At 52.4% G+C, this 20147-nt stretch overlaps 1 protein-coding gene across 4 annotated transcripts in view; it reads right to left on the bottom strand.

The window, feature by feature from the left end:
• The window catches only part of ERGIC1 (endoplasmic reticulum-golgi intermediate compartment 1), a 101954-nt gene that overhangs the window by 67396 nt on the left and 14411 nt on the right, over positions 1 to 20147 (bottom strand). For 2 of the 4 annotated variants that reach the window (XM_026510977.4, XM_057312328.1), the window contains exon 1: positions 7004 to 11147. The exons of 1 other annotated variant lie outside the window; for it this stretch is intronic. In XM_026510977.4, the coding sequence (XP_026366762.1) occupies positions 7004 to 7005 (2 nt within the window). In that variant the 5' untranslated portion in view covers positions 7006 to 11147. Of the gene's footprint in view, positions 1 to 7003; positions 11148 to 16117; positions 16511 to 20147 lie in introns of those variants that run through there. One more of the 4 variants, XM_057312329.1, reaches the window with a different exon arrangement.

The following is a 20147-nucleotide window of genomic DNA, read 5'->3' as shown; positions in this document are numbered from 1 at the left end:
CTTCTGTGGCTCAGATTTGGCCTGGGGACAATAAATTCGTGAGCTTAGCCTTAAATGTTGATTTTTTTGTATCAGAATACGCAGTATAACGATAAAGACAGGAGAGGGCAAAGAGATCTAAATGTTCCAGCGCTAGAAGAGAACTCTGAGATCACAGAGTCCCCGTGTGGCAAAGAAGGTTCTGGGATCAAGTCCAGGCTGCCCAGCTGTGAAGGCTGAGATGGATTAGCAATGTCTGCCAGGCAATGGGGACACTAGTGACATGCTTCCTGGGTATTTGGCAAGGCTAATTTATTTAGCCCAGATCCATCTTAAAGCCAGAAAAACTGAGGTCCAAGAAGCTACCCTAAATCACTTAATGTCACATGCGGGAACTGTGTGTGAGTCCCGGCAGAGCTCTTCCCACAACACGCAGACGCCCCCAAAATCTTTAGGCTTTTGGAACTGTTATCAACATCTTAGAGACTCATCTTAGAGAGACGTCATCTTTAAACGGACAACGCAAGTCAATAAAATCAGATTTTTACAGTGATTCATTCTACATGGTTTCTTAGGGGCGGAATATTTTCTACACCACGAAGGGGGTCTGAGCCCCGACAGAGCCATTTGAGGATGCTGCCCGTGGCACCCACATGTCCTGGCTGAGGGCCTTGAGCTGGCTGAGGGGCCTGGCACCAGAGGGAGCCCGGGCCCACTGGAGGCCCGCAGCCCGCCTTCAGCTCTCCTCCCTCCCACTCAGTGTGAGTCAGGGCTCTCGACTTCAGTGTGCTGGTGGCAGAGTCTTCAGTTTTACTTGGCTCCTGAGCAAAATGTACTTTTCCAAAGGCCATTGATTCAACTAAGCCTGAATTTTGCAATGCCCTGGCAGCAGCCAGGCCAGCCTCCTCTGAGCACATGCTGTCCCAGGGAATGGGATCAAAGAATGGGGTTATCACCTCCCCTTACCTTCTCCTTCCTTCTCCCCAAATGGGAGCATCAGTCCATCCCCTGGCAGAGCCCACTGGCATGTCCTGACATCCCTCGGGCCTCCCCTGGTCACCCAACTGCACCATTCCCTCCCTCTGGCTCTCCACGCCGGGCATGCTCCTAGATTCAATGTCAAACCACACCTGACAGCAGGCCTGGATGAGCACCTGGAAAAGGCTAGCCCGCAGATCATCTAGCCAGGGCAGCCCCCCCTTTATATCACTGCTGGGGTTGTGGGAAGAACACAGGTCAAGGGGCAGGCTCGTGGCAGCCCAAGCAGTAACGAGTACCTTGTGTACCTGTCTGCTTTTTAAAAATAGACTGCAATTTAGAGCAGTTTTAGATTTCACAGCAAAACCGAGCAGAAGGTAGAGATTTCCCATACAACCCCTGCTCCCCACACACGCAGGCTCCCCGAGAACCAGAATCCCCCCCCCCCCCCGAGTGGGACATTTGTTGCGCTGGATGGACCTGCAGTGACACATCATTATCGCCCCGAGTCCACAGCCTACATCAGGGGTCACTCCTGGTGTTGTGCATTCCATGCGTCTGGACAAAAGTATAATGACATTTTTATAGTTTACATGGACAATGGCATCATTACAGTTTCATACAGAGTAACTTCACTGCCCTGAAAATCCTGTCTTCTGCCTATTCATTCCTTCCCCCCTTGACAATGATCTTTTTACTCTCTCCAGAATGTTTTTACCTTTTCCAGAATGTCACATGGTCGGAGTTATACAGTACGCAGCCTTTTCTGATCGGCTTCTTTCACTTAGTAATATGCATTTAAGGTTCCTCTGTCCCTTTTCATGGCTTGAGAGCCCATCTCTTTCCCGCACTGAGCAAATCGCAGTGTCTGGATGTCACGGTGTACCTGGTTTTTCAATCCCCAAGGTGTGGATCACGGAACCAGGGGCACTACCGTCTCACGAGTTAGCCGCATGCCTTTGGACAAACTCTTCTCTGAACTGCCAGTGTTTGTCATTTGTAAACTGGGGATAAAAATGCTGACAGCCTCATGGGAGTGAGGACCCCATGGGGAGGCGCATGCCGGGCGCTGATTACAGCTCACAGCACGGAGCAAGCACGTGACAGACGTTAGCTGCGGTTGTCATCATCACTGGCCCTGTGGCTGTCACTAGCATTCATGGGCTTACTCCTGCCTTCTCTGCAGAGCAGCATGGGAGGAAGTGGAGACAACCCGGGCTTTGGGCTCACACAGGCTGGGGTTCAAATCTGACTGTGCTCAGGCAACTGGCTAGACCTCTCTGTGGCTCAGTTTACTCATCTGTAAAGCAGGGCTGGGGTGGGATTGCATCCCCCTCCTAGGGTGAGGAGATCAGTAAGTGGAATGCAGAAAGAGCCCGTGGCACCAACGAGGCACCCACAAAAGCTTAGTTCCCAGCTGTGACAGAGAGGTCCCCAGCATTTCCTATGAACAGCCCTGCTAAGTGCACCACGCAGGGAAGGTAAACAGTGGGTGTATCTGAGGATGGGGATGAAAACCCGCTGCTTAGTACCAGGGCCAGGAAGGGTGTCTACAAGGCCGAGTGAGTGCGAGGAAAAAGGAGTGCTGTCCTGCCTAGCCAGCACCCAGGGGATGTCAGCCAGGAGCGGGCCAGGAACGCCTCTGCAGCCGGCCAAGGCCTGGCTAGCTGTCCCCTGAGTGTCAGATGACAGCAGAGGGCTGAAACACAGAGGCAGAGGCCAAGGCCAGTTGGCCGTTGTTTCTGTGGCCTCTAAGGGGTGGAACTAGGGACACGGGGAAAAGTCCTGGGACAGCACCAATCAAACAGCTCAAATGTGCCCACCAGCGAGTTCCACGGGACTGCTGGGCCTGAACAGGAACTCTGGCAATCTCCCACGAAACCATCTTGGCCTTTCACCCAAACAGGACCTGCCCACCTGGGAGGCCCCCTGCCCCACCTGTACCCAGAACGGACGGTGGTGTGTCACACCCTGCCATGCAGTGCCAGGGACCCCAGGGGGGAGGGACTGTCAGGATCCCCACTTTCCAGATGAGGAAGGTTAAGGCCGCCCAAGGTGGCACCACGAGGGAGCCCTGGAGCTGGGACCCAAACCTCGGACTTTCAGATTCCCCACAGCTGGGAGTCAAGCCTGGAGCTGGCAGAGACTCCACTCAAAGGTCCCTCCATGGATGGTTTTCACGGCCCCGCATCTGCACTGCGGCCCACTCACTGTGTAGTCAGAGAAGGAGAGTGGCCAGAAAGAATGGCTCACACACTTTCTGCCCTCGACCGGAATCGAGGCTGGGGAGTATACAGGTCATGGTGGGTGTGGAGCTGGCCTTTCTGGCTGGGGGTCCCAGTTCTGCCACTTGCTAGCTGTAGGCTTGTGGAACTTCTTTCAATGCCAGGTGCCTCAGTTTCGCAGTCTGTCAAACAGTGCCCATCTCACTGGGTTGCTCTGAGAGTCCGTGTGTTGGAACGTGAGAAGTGCTTACTTGGCAGGGTGCCTGGCCCCATGAATGAGTGCTCATCACCTTACCCGTCACTGGCTGGAGGGTGTGAGATACAGAGGACCACAAGCATTTTCTTCTTCTCAAAGGAGAACCTTGTTCTCCCCAACAAGTCCCTCTGAGAACTACCTCGGCAGGGATGGCACCAGTGGGCCCAGGAAATCTGGTCAGAAAGAGGGGCACGCAAGCTCCCCGTAAGTCCAAGATGAGATAGACACAGGGGCCTCAGGGACCCCTGGGTGACAGCTGTTTCACACAGGTGGGAGTGTCTTCCCTGCACACCGACCTCCCAGGCCCAGACCTTTGACCCCTCTGCTCTCTCCCTGCTTCACCCCAACTGGCCTTTCCTTCTGGACTCCACTCCAGCTCTCTGGACCTCAACAGCACAGAGCTGAGGTTCCCAATTCCAGAAAGATCTGGAACACTAAAAAAATAAGTTTAGCCTGGGCTCAGCAATGGAAAAAAAAAAAAGCACACACGCATACACAGAAATTAAGGATCCGTTAAGAATTCATACACAGGCAGTAAAAATCTCCTGACACACACAGAAGATCAACGGCACACTCAGGAGAGCAGTTAGACGGGGATGGCTGTGGGGATGCATCAAAGATGGAAATCTGAAGAGAAAAGGAACATGGGGGCCTAAGTTTGTTTCTTACAGTGGGGGGGACATTGGATTAATCTCTAAGCTATATGTCTAAAATATTCTATGAAAAAATTTTAAGAAGCTTAAAAGTACCAAAAGTACTCGGACACTACAAAACAGAAAAGAATGAATTTCAGACACATGCAAAGTGGGTAAGTCCTACAGACGTCACACTGAATGAAAGAAGACCCCCACGCATCATATATAATTCCACTTACGTGCCACAAGGAAGAGGCAAAACTAACCAGTGATGAGGGAAGTCAGAAGAAGGGCCCCCTCCCTGCGAGGGTACTGACCAGGAAGGGGCACAAGGGAGCCTTCTGAAGTACTGGGAAGGTTCTGCGTCCTGACCTGGGGGTGGCCCTGTGGCTGTCTGTACGCAAAAAGCCATCGAGCTATATGCTTAAGATGAGAACATTTTACAGTAAGCTACGCTATACCTCAAAATTTAATTAAAAATTTAAAAAGAAAAAAAAAAATCTCATCACTGGCCACGTTTGGAAACCCTTTGCACTGGCTCAGGATAATAGTCAAGAGACTGTTTTTGAATTTCTTTCTCTATCAGCTTGACATTTGATTCCCTCATTCATGTATCTATTGACATCTCCTCTGGGAACAATCTCGAGCGAGGCGTAATGGCAGATACACAGAGGAAGGGTTCCATGGCCCCAGGAACACGCACAAATGTCAGGCTGACCGAGACGAGAATCCTGGCTCTGCCCTTACTTGTGGCGTGACTGGGCTAGGTGATGCCCTCTCTGAGATCTGGTGACCTAAGGTGCAAAATGTGGTCAAGATTAAAGACGACAGGGGCGCCTGGGTGGCACAGCGGTTAAGCGCCTGCCTTCGGCTCAGGGCGTGATCCCGGCGTTATGGGATCGAGCCCCACATCAGGCTCCTCCGCTATGAGCCTGCTTCTTCCTCTCCCACTCCCCCTGCTTGTGTTCCCTCTCTCGCTGGCTGTCTCTCTCTCTGTCGAATAAATAAATAAAATCTTTAAAAAAAAAAAAAAAGATTAAAGACGACAGTGTTCACCACTGCGCCTCATACATATTAGGTGACCCCTCCCCCAAAATGGGACCCGTTAGTATGGTTCATGCTTTAACCCTCTAGAGCAATGTTTTACCAACTGTATGTTATGACTGGTTAGTGAGTTGAAAAATCAATTTAGTGGCCTGCAGCCAGCATTTAAAAAAAATGAGATTACAACAGAATAGAAATTAGCTGTTTGCATTGCCTACAATAAAAGGCAGCATTGTTCTATTGAGTTTTTATACATTATACGCTGGGCTGCAATACACAATGTATTTCTTAGAGAGGGTAAATGTCAAAAGCCTTCAAAAGCCCTGTTCCACTGAACCCTACCCAGCCCCGTGACATAGCAGGTACCAGCTCGATGCGGCAAAGCCCAGTTCTTAGAATTGTGCAGGAACAATAGTGCACTAGGAGAATAATTCCAATACCTCCAGGAAGTTATGCTTCTTTTTCTAAGGTTCCAAGTGCCCTGAAGTTGGGGGAGATCAGGGAGAGCTGCCTGGGGGAAGCAGCTTCAGGCCTACAACTTACACGGTCAGGCCTGAGCACCTGGGCTTGAAGAAAGAGGTGGGCCAGGCCCCAGGAGGCCTGACAATGTGGCCAGCGGTGGCCCTCAGGAAGGAGCTGGGTGACTCTGGGGCAGCTTCACAGTGGTCCTGAGTAAGACAGTTCTAGGTGGAACCCAGGCTGGGCGGCAAATGGCAGGAATCACCTGGCGAGGGAGTTACTCCTGTTCCACTTCTCTTTCAAGTCTCTTGAACAAATTTATTTATTTATTTATTTACTGTTTAAAGATTTTATTTATTTGAGAGAAAGAGAGAGAGAGAGAGCACAAGCAGGGGGAGTGGCAGAGGGAGAAGCAGACTCCCCACTGAGCAGGGAGCCCAACGCGGGGCTCAATCCCAGGACCCTGGGATCATGACCTGAGCCGAAGGCAGATGCTTAACCGACTGAGCCACCCAGGGCCCCCTCCTGAACAAGTTTAGAAGTCTCATTTAGGTAGGTCTTTTAATACCTAATAATCTCCCTTTTTGATAAAGAGAAGAACAGGCCTTGGAACCTTCTACCAGCAAATGCCATAATGTAAAACTTTTTTGACACTGCTTTGAATTTTATGGATACCCTGGATTCATGGTGGGTGACACTGGCTTTCCATTTCACAGGGATGAGGTAATATGTTTTTTTAAAAAACTCTCTATTCAGGGGCGCCTGGGTGGCACAGCAGTTAAGTGTCTGCCTTTGGCTCAGGGCGTGATCCCGGCGTTCTGGGATCGAGCCCCACATCAGGCTCCTCCGCTGTGAGCCTGCTTCTTCCTCTCCCACTCCCCCTGCTGTGTTCCCTCTCTCGCTGGCTGTCTCTATCTCTGTCAAATAAATAAATAAAATCTTTAAAAAAAATAAAAAATAAAAATAAAAAACTCTCTATTCAAGTTTTTTACAGTGGGTCCATTTAAATAACATACGCAGTTTATAATAGTAAAGGCAAAGGTAGATATGGCAAAAAAGTGTAAAAGCGGCCCAGGAGTGGTTGAGATTTGGCAAACGCTGCTAAGGACTCCCTGAACCTGAGGCCAGGGAGTCCCACCTCAGCTCTGCACATCCTGACATCAGTGAGTGTCATCAAAGGACATGCTCCCTGCTAAGAGGCGACAGAGCTCAGGAGGGGAGAAATAGACCTGTTTTATAAAGGAAAGGCATTGTCAAGGCCACCAGCCAACCAGCACAGAGAAGTCTTCCTGGAAACATGGAACCAGGATTTTACAATTGCAAGTGTCTACCTCTGTGCCTTTGAACTCCTGTCACCATCAACAGGTCTTTCCACAAACACACATTCGCTTGTGCAGTCTCGATGCCACAGTGACGCCTCCGCTTACATTTTCCTCTACTGTAGTTCCCCTTCAGCTCATGCCATCCTTCTAAGCTTTGCATTTCGAGATCATCTGAATCTCACAGAGGAGTTGTGCAAATAGTACAGAAAGTTCCCTCTGTACACTCTTCACCCAGCTTCCCCCAATGGGAACACGTTCCAGAACCCTAGAAAACCACAGAAAAATTCTCAAAACAGGAAACGAACTTTGGAGCAAGACTATCAAGTAAATTGCAAACAATCAGGATGTCACCCGTTTTTCTGGTCTCGGATCCAAGCCAGGGCCCCACGCTGCACTGAGCTGCTATGTCCTCTCAGCGTCCTCCAGTGTGTGACAGCAGCAAGTCCTCCCTCATCTGTCACGACTGTGACACTTCTGAAGAGTGGGTCAGGTATGTTGTAAAACCTCTCTCAAACTGGGTTTGTCTGACGTTTTCCAGTGCTTTCGGCCAGGCCCTGCGATGTGGCCTTGTCAGTGGGCCACATCAGGGCACGCGACGTCCACGTCTTATTACCAGCAATGCTGGGCTTGAGCACTTGGCTAAGATGGGATCTGCCAGGATTCACTGCTGTAAGTAACTATGCTCCCCTTTGTGATTACTAAATATTTGGGGGAAATACGCTGAGGCTATCTAAATATCTTGTTTCTGCTTAAACTTTCACCCACTAATTTTCTAGGACTCAGATTTTAACTGTACCAATTATTACCATGGTGTTCTTTTTTTTTTTTTTTTAAGATTTTATGTATTTTGAGAGAGAGCACACGAGCAGGGGGAGGGGGAGAGGGGGAGGGAGGAAGAGAATCTTCAGCAGACTCTACACTCGGTGCGGAGCCCGACGAGGGGCTTGATCCCACAGCCGTGAGAGTCGGATGCTTAACCACGTGAGCCACCCAGGCGCCACATATTATCATGGTGTTCTAAGGTGATTTTCAAATTCTGTCATTCTTTCTACATTCATTATTGGAATACCTGTGCCTTTATTTGGTTTTAAAAATAAAAGTCCTCGGCAGAAATTTACAAACTTCCTAGTGGCCAAGCTGGCCTTGAAATAAGCCATCTCTTCCTACATTTCCGCCGATAAACAGTCTTCTGCACCCCAAGACCTTTCCTGTTTTTTTCTCTTTTCTTCTTTCCTTCCCTCACCTCATCCTGCCTCACCCATCACCTTGATCTTAAGAGCTGGGGAGCACCCGGCTAGCCCAGCAGTGCCAAAACAGCTCTGTAGTGTAACACTAAGTTTGCACTAGGCTGGTAATTCACACCTGGGCCTCACACTTGCTCTATTTATCAATCCTAAGAAACTACTATGTGCCAGGCACTATACTAGGCACCGTAACCTAAATACACTCTCATCTTTACACCAACTTTAGCACGTCAGCAGGATGCTTCCCATTTTACAGATCAGTAGGCCGAGACTAATACATTTAGCCAACGACTATGTAGTGTTTGCAGTGCCAGCCGCCACTAGTGGTGTTGGGGGAACAGGGGTGAACACGAGCGGCAAGGCCTGTGAATTGAGGAACTTACATCGCCATTCAGGGGACAGATACATTTTTTGATCAGCAAAAAGGGGATGTGATTGTTTTGAAGTGTCCCAAGAACAACAAAGCACACACAAGGAGCCGACAGACCGTGACCGGGGACACTTCCAGCCGAGTGGTTAGTGCAGGCCTCTCCCAGCAGAGACCTGAAGGGGAGGGGAGACACAGGCCATGCCGACAGCCTGGGAAGGGCATTCCAAGCAAAGCCTCTGAGGTGGAAGGTGCAGTCAACCTGGTGAAGGAGCCACAGTGGCCACCAGGGCTGGAAGCACAGGGAGGGGCAGGCGGCCTAGATGAGGTCAGCGAGGAGCGGGGAGGATGGGTCACACAGGGCCCTGCAGGCTGGGGAAAGGACTCTGGACTGTTCTCCACGGTGGATCTGAAGCACAGTACTGAGTGCCCAGGAGGGCGGACCAGGTTTCACCCAGAGTGACCCCAGTGGTCAACAACAGAGCCAGGCTCCAGGCGAGGCTGGCCTAGTCTACGTCCGCCCCAGCCAGGCCCTTCTTCCTCCACACAGCACCGGCCCAGGCCGCTGGGCAGAGCTCCAAACACCGTGGAACTCGGGGTCTGGCTTTGGAATATGTTTTTGTGCTCACAAAGAAACACGGGTGTGGCTAATGCCCCGGACTTCTTCCTCACACGAGATCACTCTGCCTCTCCTGCTCCGGAAAGACTGGAGCCTGGGACCCGTGCTTGGCACCAGCCCAAGGCCTGCTCCCCCTGAGGAGCCCGCAGGCCTCGATTCTGCCCACACACCTCAGAGCAGTCCTTCACAGGACTGAGGTCTGCATGCGCTGTTTCCATGTCTTTCTCTAGCAAGCACACGTTCCCGCAGTAGGGTGCTGAGGTAAAGGGCACGGACTTGGGAGCCAGAACGCCTGGGTTCAAATCCTGCCTCTGCCACTCGCCGGGTGACCCTGGGCAAGTGAGCTCCTGATGACCTCATGGGGTGGCTGTGAGGATGAAATGAGTTCATAGGTACGAGAAGGTAGAGTGGCGTGGGTGCCCTGAGAATGCTGCTTCCGTGTTCCCCATTACCATGATCACGGCCCCCCTACCCCCGCCCTCCTCTGCTCCGCTGTGGGGGGAATGAGCCATATATACCCGTGAGCTCACGGGCTCACCTGTCCCTCCCCTCCCTGGCTTGGGGCCCGGCGCTGAATAAATGCTGTTTGTCGAAAGAATGAATAAATAATGAACAAACATGTATGAGTATGGGATGGGTAAATATACGTCAAAGGTAAGATTAAAAGCTTATAATTACTCAGGACAAATACTTTCAACAAAAGTGCCTCTGGCAGAGCCGTGTGATTAAGACAAGGCCTGCAGGCACAAGGGGGAAAAAGCAACAGAGACAACCCGGCCAACATATAATCAAGAACCCCAAAGGACAGACTTTCGACTTTGGAGGTAGAGAAACCTGGCTTCCGAATCCTGGAGCCAACACCTACTGGTTGTGCTGCGGCCTTGGCAAGGCCACCGTGGACAGATGGGCAGGCTGTCCCCTGCACAGGGTCACCTGACCGGGGCAGACAGCAAGGGCTGGAAACTAGACCCCGCTCAGCTGAAGGAGGTGTGGGGGCTGCAGAGGGTTCCTGGCACCCCGAAGCAGGGAAGTTTTTGAAGCGGTTCCCACAGAGGTGGCAGAGAAGTGGCCAGCATCCCCGAGCAGCCTACGCCGCTTCTCCAGGCCTCAGCTCCAGCCCGCAGAGTGGAGCCAATGACGCAGCCACGCCTCCCCTCCCGCGCAGGCGGTGCTGCTCCACGATACTTAACTTTCTCCTCTTTTAAGCCCGGTGCTTACAGCAATGCCTGGCACATAGTAGGCCCTCAGTGCTTCTGCCCAAAGAACTACTGGGCTAACCTCTTTAACAGGCAGCCTGTAAGGCAGGTCCCCACGCAGTGGGCTCAGAGGCAGGCGGGACCTTGAACTGTAAACTCTCACACCCTCAGGTCTAGGAGAAAACAGAAAACAGAAAGGACTGGGGTGGGGGTGGTCATTTGGGGCCAGAATGCAGCCTTTTTCAGTCAGCTGGAAAAAGCAATAAGGAGGTGTCCGTGGGAACCATGGGAATTGAGGGTGGGGGAGGAACGGGCCCCATTCACACAGAGCATGAAGGTTATGGCCCGGGCGGAATGCGGGCTGGGTGTGGGGCTGGGCCCGGGAGCAAAGTTCCTGAATGACCGGCGGGCCGGGCCAGGGCCTCAGTCCCCTCTTGGGAACTTGAACAGCCAAGAGCAGCGTTTCATCAAAACAGGAAAAATCATAGAGGAAAAATGCACATGTAAGGGGACTGGTATTTACAGGGAACAGCCTTGCCTCCACCCAAGGTCTGAAAGGATGGACTGGGGGAGGGGACACCGGGGGGCACGCAGGGGGGCACGCAGGGGGACAGAGCCCTTCCCAGGAAGGCCGCCTGCTGTGCACCCAGGCCCAGGGGATCCTGGGAGTCTGAAGGGGAGCCTAGACCAGGTGGTGTATGAAGAAGGCAACATGAACCTCAGAAGTCATGCCCTCATAGCGTGTTCCTCCAGCCACAGGCCTCGTGGGCCACCTACAGAACTTCCAACTGGGCGTGACCTGTCCACAGTGCTTCAGGCTCACAGGCCGGCTCGCCCCGCTGTTACCTACAGGGCAGGGGAGCTCGGACTTTGGCTCAAAACACCTGGCAGGTAGGAGCCTCGGGATGTGGGGCACGTCCCTCACAAATGCCCAACCCTGTTTTCTCTCTTTGGACAACAGGGCACTCCCACCCCTGGCCGCAGAGTGCTGTGAAGGTTAGCTGAGATTATGAACTTGGACCTGCTGGGCACGCAGAAGGCTCTAAATAAACAGCCTTTCCCTGGGCTCATCGGGAGCGGCCTACGTTATAATCCTCGGGGACACATGGTAGCCAGTGATTCCTCAAAGTCTCCTCCATCCTACCCCCAGCTTCTGGGACGCACAACCCCGGTGTCTGGGACTTTCCTGCGTACCCACACAACGATTCTGGCCTTGAGGACCCCAGCTGAGTGGCCCCTGCAGTGCGTGATTCAAGAAGGACCCGGGGTGTGTGACTGTACGGAGCACCGCCCCCCTCACCTGAACGCTGCAGAAAGACCTCACCTGCTCAGCTCCTCCCCTTCAGTTCAGGGTGAGCTTTTCACCAAGATCTTAAAATCCTTCCAGGCCAAAGGCTTCTTAGGATACAGGGCAGATTCCTACCCATGCCCTACGAGCCCCTCAGGGCCTGGCTCCGCTGACACCTCCAGCCCAGCACTCCTTGGCCCTACTTCCACCAGCCACAGTGCCCTCCCTGCCTCCAGGCTGTGCCCTTCACCCGCCCGGGCCTCCCTCCCTCTCAAACCTAAGCATGTCAGAGAGCCACTCAGTCACTGCAGTGACGTTTCCTTGATCCCGAGAAGACTCAGGTCCTAGAGCCCTCTGCGTTCTCCTATGCAGTCCTCATACCAGTTGAGAACTACAAATGTAACTGGGTGTTTGATTTCATTGTCGAAACCAAAGACTCCGTGATGGCAGGGGCTACACCCCTCCTGTTCATCACTGGACCCCAAGTGCCGAGTGCAATGACCAGCATGAGTATGTGCAAGCAAACGAGTGAATGAATGAATAAATGAACGGTGAAACAAACCGCCTTGGGGGATGGAAATGAAAAGGGAAGTAAAGCCAGAGCAGATGGGGAGACCTAGATTTGATTATTCCTACTCTAGGGACTCTAATAGAAGATGGAAGACAAGAACACGGGGAGGAAGCCGAGTTATGTGTAAGAGGGGTGGGCTGCCTTGGGTCCTGGGGGTACACAGGACCCTAGGAGGAGGGGGTCAGTGACCCGGTGGCCACGGAGGAGCGCCTGCTGACAATTCACGTACATGATCTCATTCTGCCTCACACAATGCTGAGGGGGAGCACTATTATTAGCCCATTGTTACAGATGAGGAAACTGAGTCCCCGGGGGATGAAGGACCCGCCTGAGGTCCCGCAGCTGGGAGGGGGTGGGGCCAGGGAAGTGACTGTTCACACAGGCAGTGAGTTCTAGACTAAAGGGGGAAAAGTCTCTTACGCAGGGCATCCCTGCAAGAAAGGGGGACACATTTATTAGCATCGCCCTGAAACTGCTGGAACAGAAATGCTTACACTGGTAGCAAGTCAGCATGGTAAGCGAGAATGAATTGGCTTGTTCCAGGCATATCAACGGAGAACTACTCTAGCCAAGTCCAGTGTCAAGCGTCTCACCCACATTAGCCCCTGTGATCCCCAGAATGGCCCCGTGAAGCTGGCACTTATCACTGGGCCCGTTTTGCAGATGAGGACATGCAGCTGAAAGAAGTCCCTGTTATTCCTAGTTTAAGATGCCTAAAACATCACGAGTTTTCTCTTTCCTGTATTATTCTGATGAACTTCAAATATATCAACATGTTCCTCACGTCTACGAGTGGCCTTGGGGCCCCAGTGCTATTTTCCAAAAAGCTTTTCAATTCCCCAACTGTGAATGTCCTGCGGTGGGGTCTTCAGGGGCCCCAATTCCATGGCCGCCTGTATGCCCGCAGTGTGCTTTAGGGATTTCATGTGTATGAATTCGGTCTCAGGTTGGCCTCCGTGAGAGTGTGAATAACGAGCAGGCATCCCATCAGGGAGAACACTCACTCGCCCTCCCTGGGAAATATACGAACCCAGGCCAACAGGCTTTCAGTTCCCCTTCCTCCATGCCCTGGGGAGTTCTTACATTCACTCGATCCCTTTCTTTGTCCTAAACACTGCCTTTCCTCAAGAACCTGCTAGGGCTCCCCACTGCCTGAGGCGAAAATGGGCAGGACCGTGAGCCAGGTCCACAAACTGTTGTTACCCCCACTCTTTCTGACACCACTATCCCTGCCTCCCAATCTGTCATCAGGCTGCAGTGCCCCTCTAGAATGCCATCCCTTCCCCTTCACGGATCGACCCCAGCTCATCTCTTCAAGAGTCCCTCCTCTAGGAAGCCCCCTAATTCACACCCTGCTTAGGCATGTTCTGCCATCTGCTGCTTTCCGGTCAAGCACTATCAGCCACGTAGCCTCCACGCCTCCCCAGCCTGTGTGAACAGACCCCACCTTCCCAACAGGACTCTGCTTCCCGCGAGCGGCGCTCAATTCCACCCGCCTGGGCTGGCACTGCAGCCTTGTCTGAGCTTCTCCAGCCGGCTGCTCACCCAGCCTCACTGTCAGTCCAGCCAGCCTCTCGCAGGAACAACACACGGCCCACCCCCAGGGACATGGTGGCAGGGGGAGGTCACTGATAACTTGAGGCCTTTTCTCTGGCCTCAAGTACCGTCAAGCTGCCTCCTGCCAACAGGCCGCGAACGAAGTCACAGGTCCATTGTCTTTTTTTTTTTAATTGAATAGGATGTGACTTACAATATAATAAGTGACATTTGATTAGTTGAAGGTCAACATTTTCCAAACATCAAGTCCATGTGGAAAATATGAATCAAAGCAGCTTCTTGGCAGAAGAGACTAAACACCACAAGAGCCAGCAGCTGGCTCGCCTGGCCCCTGCTGGGCTGCACCCTGGCCCGTCTCTACAGCACAGCCCACACCACAAATCGAACTTGGCTCCCCTGCTCAAACCCGTCCTCACTGCGCTGAGGGTCAAGGGCACATTCTCATCGTGCCCCAGATGCCTTTTCCGGTTCGCTGTGTGCTGACACTTCACTCCTGCCCCTGCCTCTGGGCAGGACTGGACCCCTCGCCCTGGCATCCACCTGGTTCTGCTCACCACTAAGGTCTCGGGGGTGACACCGTGGGGAGGCCCTCCTCCAGCCCTGCGAAAAGTTCGATCAGAATCCCCAGAGTTCTCTGGATGTTCTCACTCAGAAAAATCTTGCTCATGTAACTGTCCATCTTCCCTATTGGAACGGATGCTCCATGAGTAGGTACCGCGTCCGCGGCGTCTGGCTTCACACCCCAGCTCCAGCACCGTGGGTGGCACAGAGCAGGGGCTCAACGGTGACAGTTCATGCATGAGTGAGCAAAGCAGCGAACAAGGTGCTAGCGGGGAATGACACCATCTCCAAAGTGCTGGGTGGAAATTTTGGCCCAGCCAAACTGCCAGCAGAGGGGCGTGGGGGCCCGTCAAGGGACATGTTCCCTGGATCCAGACCAGGTACACAGGCAGGTGAGTGTGCTTCCTCTCCTGTCCCCACTGGAAACCAGCATCCCCATCCCTGCCCAGCAGTGCTTCCTAGTGTTCGGAGAACACTACTCAGCGGACGGGGTGGGGGAGTAGGGTGACCTGTAACCTCCATGTATTATACACACAGATTGCATTTCGTTTCTCCCCCCCCCTTTTTTTTTAAAGATCTATTCACTTATTTTAGAGAGAGAGAATATCCAAGCAGACTCTTGTTGAGCGTGGAGCACAACATGGGGCTGGATCTCATGACCTCATGAGATCAGGACCTGAACCAAAACCAAGAGTCGGACGCTCAACCGACTGAGCACCCATGCGCCCCTTGTGTATCTTAAATTGCTTTTGTAACAAATCACATATGGAATAACACCAACAAATGTGTATTCACTGGACCCTAAGAGTGCTACATGACTGCGTCTAGAATTTTCACATTACTAGAAGTTCACCATTGCTCTCCCCACCTCACAGCTGAGGAAATTGAATCAATCCCAGAAAGGTGCCACGATTGGCCAGACTGAGCAAACAACAGGGCCGGGGCAAAAACCTGGAGTTCCTGCTTGGGGGTCCACTCTCCTGATCATTACAATGCACCAGAGAGGGTGTTTAAAATACAGAGGCCAGGGCCCTGCTGCCCCACATCGCAAACTCCAGGTGGGGCCATGGGAACCTGCATTTGAACCAGCGAATTGCCCTTAGCCAGCCGGGCAGACTGTGATCCCCTGGGCCTCAATTTTCCCATCTGTGAAATGGGCAACTCCTTCCCCACGGGGCTGCGATGGGGGACCAAGTGAGGGAAATGTTTGGAATGTGTTCTAAAACCAGTGGAGAGGTACCTGGCAGAAGGTTCCCCTGAGGAAGAAGCAGACCCAGGAGCCACTCACAAGTCACTGACCTTGCTGGGTCCAGCTCACTTGCTAGACATTCGTACATATCATAGCTCCTATGCAATATCTTTCCAGGCAACAAGTGCTCACGGCAAACCAGTTAAGCCAGGTGAGAGGGTGGACGCCAAGTCCACAACCCACATCCCCACACCTGGGAGCCCGACATGTGACACCAGCTGAGGCAACGATGGCCACCCCCGGGCCTTCAGCAAAGACGTGAACACATTTTCACATACGTACACACTCACACGCATGCTACACTCACACACACATATAAGTACACACGGGCTCTTTTCTGACAAACAGGGGTGGCTCTCCCCAGAGCTCCTCTGCCTTGGCCAAACCCGCGCACCCTCTCTGGGCCTCCAATATGCTCACGTAAAGATTCCAACACTGCCACCCACAGGACCAGAGGCCGATGTGGTAATCTGTATCAAGCTTCAAATACCTATGCAAACTCAAAAATAATCCCAGCCATAGGTGCTGGGCCCTTCCAACGGCAGGGTGCCACGCTGGGCAACTTACCACCATTATGTCATTGAAGTGCTCCTGTCCCCCAGGAAGAAGGTCCCAGCACTATCCCCACTGACGATGCCGGTAAAGCGCTGGGAAATCAGAGAGCCTGCAAGTAGCAGAGCTGTTGTTTAAACACAGCTGGGATTCGAATTCTGTTCATTTACTATCCGACACATTTTTTTTTAGCGTGCCCAGTACTGTCCTAGGCATAGGGGACCCAGCAGCGACCAAGGCAGAGCAAGGAACGAGCAGCCTGGTGGGAGACTCAGAGACCAAACTCTTAACCCTGGTTTCTGGTGTATCCCAAAGTCCACTGACTCCTTCCAAGGGAGATCTCCCTGCCCGGGTCGTTGGTGTCCAGTGTGGGCATGAGGCCCACAGGAAGACCCTATGCGGTAGTAGGTAACATCGGCCAGCAGAAACCAGGTCCTGCAGGCTAACCTGCCGACACAGGGCACCTGGGCAGAATGCACCAGCATTTTGAAAAATGAAAATCTACCTCTGGGCCTCACTCTCCTCCACTCTACTCCTTCTCCATGGAGTGTCCTTTAATAGAATCTCTAAGCATTGGGTTCAAAATGGAGGCATGAGAAATGCAAAACCACCCCCCTCCAGCAATGACGACAATTACACCCGATTCTTTGGCAATTTTCTTTTAGCAGAAATAGACTCGATTATACCAGTCTCTGTTTGGGATTTCCAGACCCAGGCCGATTCTCCAGGAACCTTTCCAGACCATTTCTTAAGGAAGATCTTAGACAAATTTCCTATTTGGGGATGGGGTTATTAGCCACTGACATGTAGAATGCTTACCATGGGCCAGGGCACGCATATGAACAACCTATTATTCTCATTTTGCAAATGAGGAAAATGAGGCACAGAGAGGTTTAGTAACTTGCCCGAAGTCACAGAGCTGGCAAGTGGAACCTGTGAGCCCAGGCAGTCTTTCACAGGAATCTGGACTCCTAACCTCCATTAGGTCAAATCAATTTGGCTGCTTTGCAAGAGTGTCTTCACGTTTCAGAGAGGTTTGCAGGATGCCTGAAGCCCCTAACCGGACTCACCTCCCTGCCCAGCCCATGCAACTCCCCACCCACTTATGGTCCCAGGGCTCTGCCCAGCCCAGCCCAGCTTCTGCCTGCAGCCTGTTTCCTCCCAGATTCCCCTGTGCCCAGAAGCTGGCCTGTTAAGAACTAGGATGCAGGTCTCATAAATGAAGGGGAGACAGCTGGGGACCAGGCAACAGGGAGTGGGGGAGCATGTGGCCACTCCTTAATGAGAGGTACGTCTGCCACCTGGCCAGGGAGGCCAGGGAGCCCCACTTTTCTAGAGGCAATGGTAATCGATTTTTATCTGAAGTCCCCTAACTTGCAAGTGCTGGCATTTAATTCAATTTGTTTAAAAGAATGTGAGGATGAAATAATATCTGTGAGGGGGCAGAGTTCGACCCCTAGTGTTACCAGTTTAGTCTCGGCGATAGCAGATCAAGCCTGTCAGGAAGTTTCATAAATAGGGGAAGGAAAGTACAGGGGCCACAACACTGAACTGGGACCTCCTGTGCGCCAGGAGCTGTGCAAGAGTCTCTCCTTAACTCTACCAGCAACCCTGGTGGTTGGGGGGGGGTGGTGTCAGGATCCATGTCCCCATTTGTAGACCAGAAAGCAGGCTCAGAGAGGTGAAGTGAGCCCCCCAAGGACACACCCGGCACGCGTGGATGTGCCAGGACCCAAAGCCCAGCCGTCCCAGGTGCAGCACGCGACAGCAGCTCTAGAACACGCCGAGTCCGGGGTGGCTGACTTGTCGTGCTCCAGTGACTGCGGGGCAGGCGGCAGTCCAAGTGGGGTGACGTGCCAGTATGGCCCCACTGCCAGGGGCCTGACCCAGGACGGGGTGGAGACGGGTGGGTGAACCCTCTCATAGCTCCTTTGACTCAGGCTTAACTCAGCTCTGACAAAGCACCTGGCTTTGAGCGGGACCCAGTTTCATAGCTTGGACAACCAAAACTAGGGTAGGGAAAGTCAGGCAGGTGTGAGAGCAAAACCAGCCCCCTGCCACCTGGCTTGTGGGGTGAACTTGGGCAGAGCCCCTCAGCTCTCAGAACCTCGGGATCCCCCTCAGCTCCAAAAACAAGAGGCTGGCTCCATCCATCTCGAGGCCCTCCCAGCTCCCTTATTTATGGATTCTAATCAGCCCAGAACCTTAAGATGCACCAACACTGGGGCAAATCACTCGACTCAGTTGTCTCCACCTGCAAAATGGGGAAGTAGAAGCCCCCACTGCATGGCTTCGTTGTGAGACGTAAGATGACATATTTGCACAAGGCCCAATGCCCAGGAGACGCTCAATAAACATTTACTTCCACTATCACCCCCACCCCCCACCATCTCGCACCTGCAACTTCTCACTTCCTTCCTTCCAGAAATATCTGACTGCACAGAACAGGTCAGGTCTAGTTCTTTGTACCGGAGACACGGAGGGGTCCAAACCCACAGCTCTGACACTGGGAAGGATCTGAGCCCCTAACTAGCAGTCACAAAACAAGATGCAAAAGTTTCCTATAGCAAACTAAACAAGGATGGGATTTGAGTTCAGGAAAAGTCGTGCTCCTGCAGTCCCTTTCCAGATGCATGAACCCTCCAAACCTCGTGTCCTCATCTACAGAGAAAACAATCATCCCCAGACCACACTTCATCTTCTAAGGGCTTTCTATACTCTCAAGTCCCACGGAACACTTTCATGATCGTTGTCAATTAAGTTAATTCAGATTCGTGCTCAGCCTTAGGATTATATTTGAATCATAACGGTAAAGACTTCCTCAGGCTTTTCCCAGCCTACCGGACCCTAAGAATCACTGAGGACACTCTGGAAATATAGAATGCTAGGCCCATCCTGGACTAGAGAGCTGTGGGGTGGGACACAGGCCCCAGGTGATGAGAGAAACCTGCCCATTCTAGATTGAACAGAATTGCTCCACTGAAACTGAAAAATGGGCAAGCTGAGCTTCCAAGGACAGGTATTTGACAGAAGGCATCACTTTCTGGAGATCAGAAAGTCTTGAGTTTAGGGGCTGGTTCTTACTTTGCTAGCTATGTGAGTTTGGGCCCAGCCCCAACCGCTCTGAGCCTATTGGTTCAAAATGGGGACAATAAGGCCTAACCCCTATGCTGGGGTGAGCATGGCATGTCGGGTGTCCTCTCCTTCCCAACTTCCCGACTCCAGAATCAAATCAGGGAGGATGGTGGGTGGGGAGGGGTACCCGCTGGTGTCCCATTAGGGTAGGCAGCCAGCAGCCCATTCCCACTTTGGGCAGAGCCTGAGTAATGTCTGATTTCCCAATTCCCCAGGACAAAGTCAGTAGGAAAAATTTTCCATTCTCACTGCTGGAGAAATAAATCCTTTCAGATGCACTTACATCTTTGGGACAAAACTAGAAACATTTCCAAACACAGAGATATGGCAACAAAGCACCCAGTCCTGGTAGAGTCGGAGCCCTCTGCCAGGTGCTGGGGCGGGGGTGGGAGGGAGTCTCAGCTTGTTGGTGGTTCTGAGCTGCTTCGTGGAAGGTGTGAGGTGGGGAGAGCATGGGTCCCGCATCCCCAGGCTTGGGATCCAACTCTAGCTGGACTGGCCCCTTCCTCCCTGCCTCTCTCCTTCCTTCCTTTGATAAATATTTTCTGAGCACCTGCTGTATGCCGACCCTGGCCTCAGCACCAGGACCTGGTGACGGGCAAATAGATTTGGTCCCTGCTCTCAAGAGCTTCGACTCCATCGACACAGAATATTCAATGACAAAGGGCACACACAGATCACCGCAACTGTGCTGAGTGATCTGAAGGCTGTGCCCAGGTATGATAAAAAGGTTCAGCCAGGGAGGGGGTGGGGGCGACCCAAATCAGACTGAAGAGGCGGTCTGGGAGGATCTTTTTGGAGGAAGAGTACCAGATGGCCATGCTACTCCAGTTACTTCCTCCGCTACAAACTCTTTACCACCGCATCTACTTTTCCTGCTTTCTCAGTACTCACCACAATGAAAAATAAC

This window comes from Ursus arctos, unplaced genomic scaffold, assembly GCF_023065955.2.
Source record: "Ursus arctos isolate Adak ecotype North America unplaced genomic scaffold, UrsArc2.0 scaffold_15, whole genome shotgun sequence".
In the NCBI taxonomy this organism is placed as follows: domain Eukaryota; kingdom Metazoa; phylum Chordata; class Mammalia; order Carnivora; family Ursidae; genus Ursus; species Ursus arctos.
This window is presented reverse-complemented; position numbering and strand designations above follow the sequence as displayed.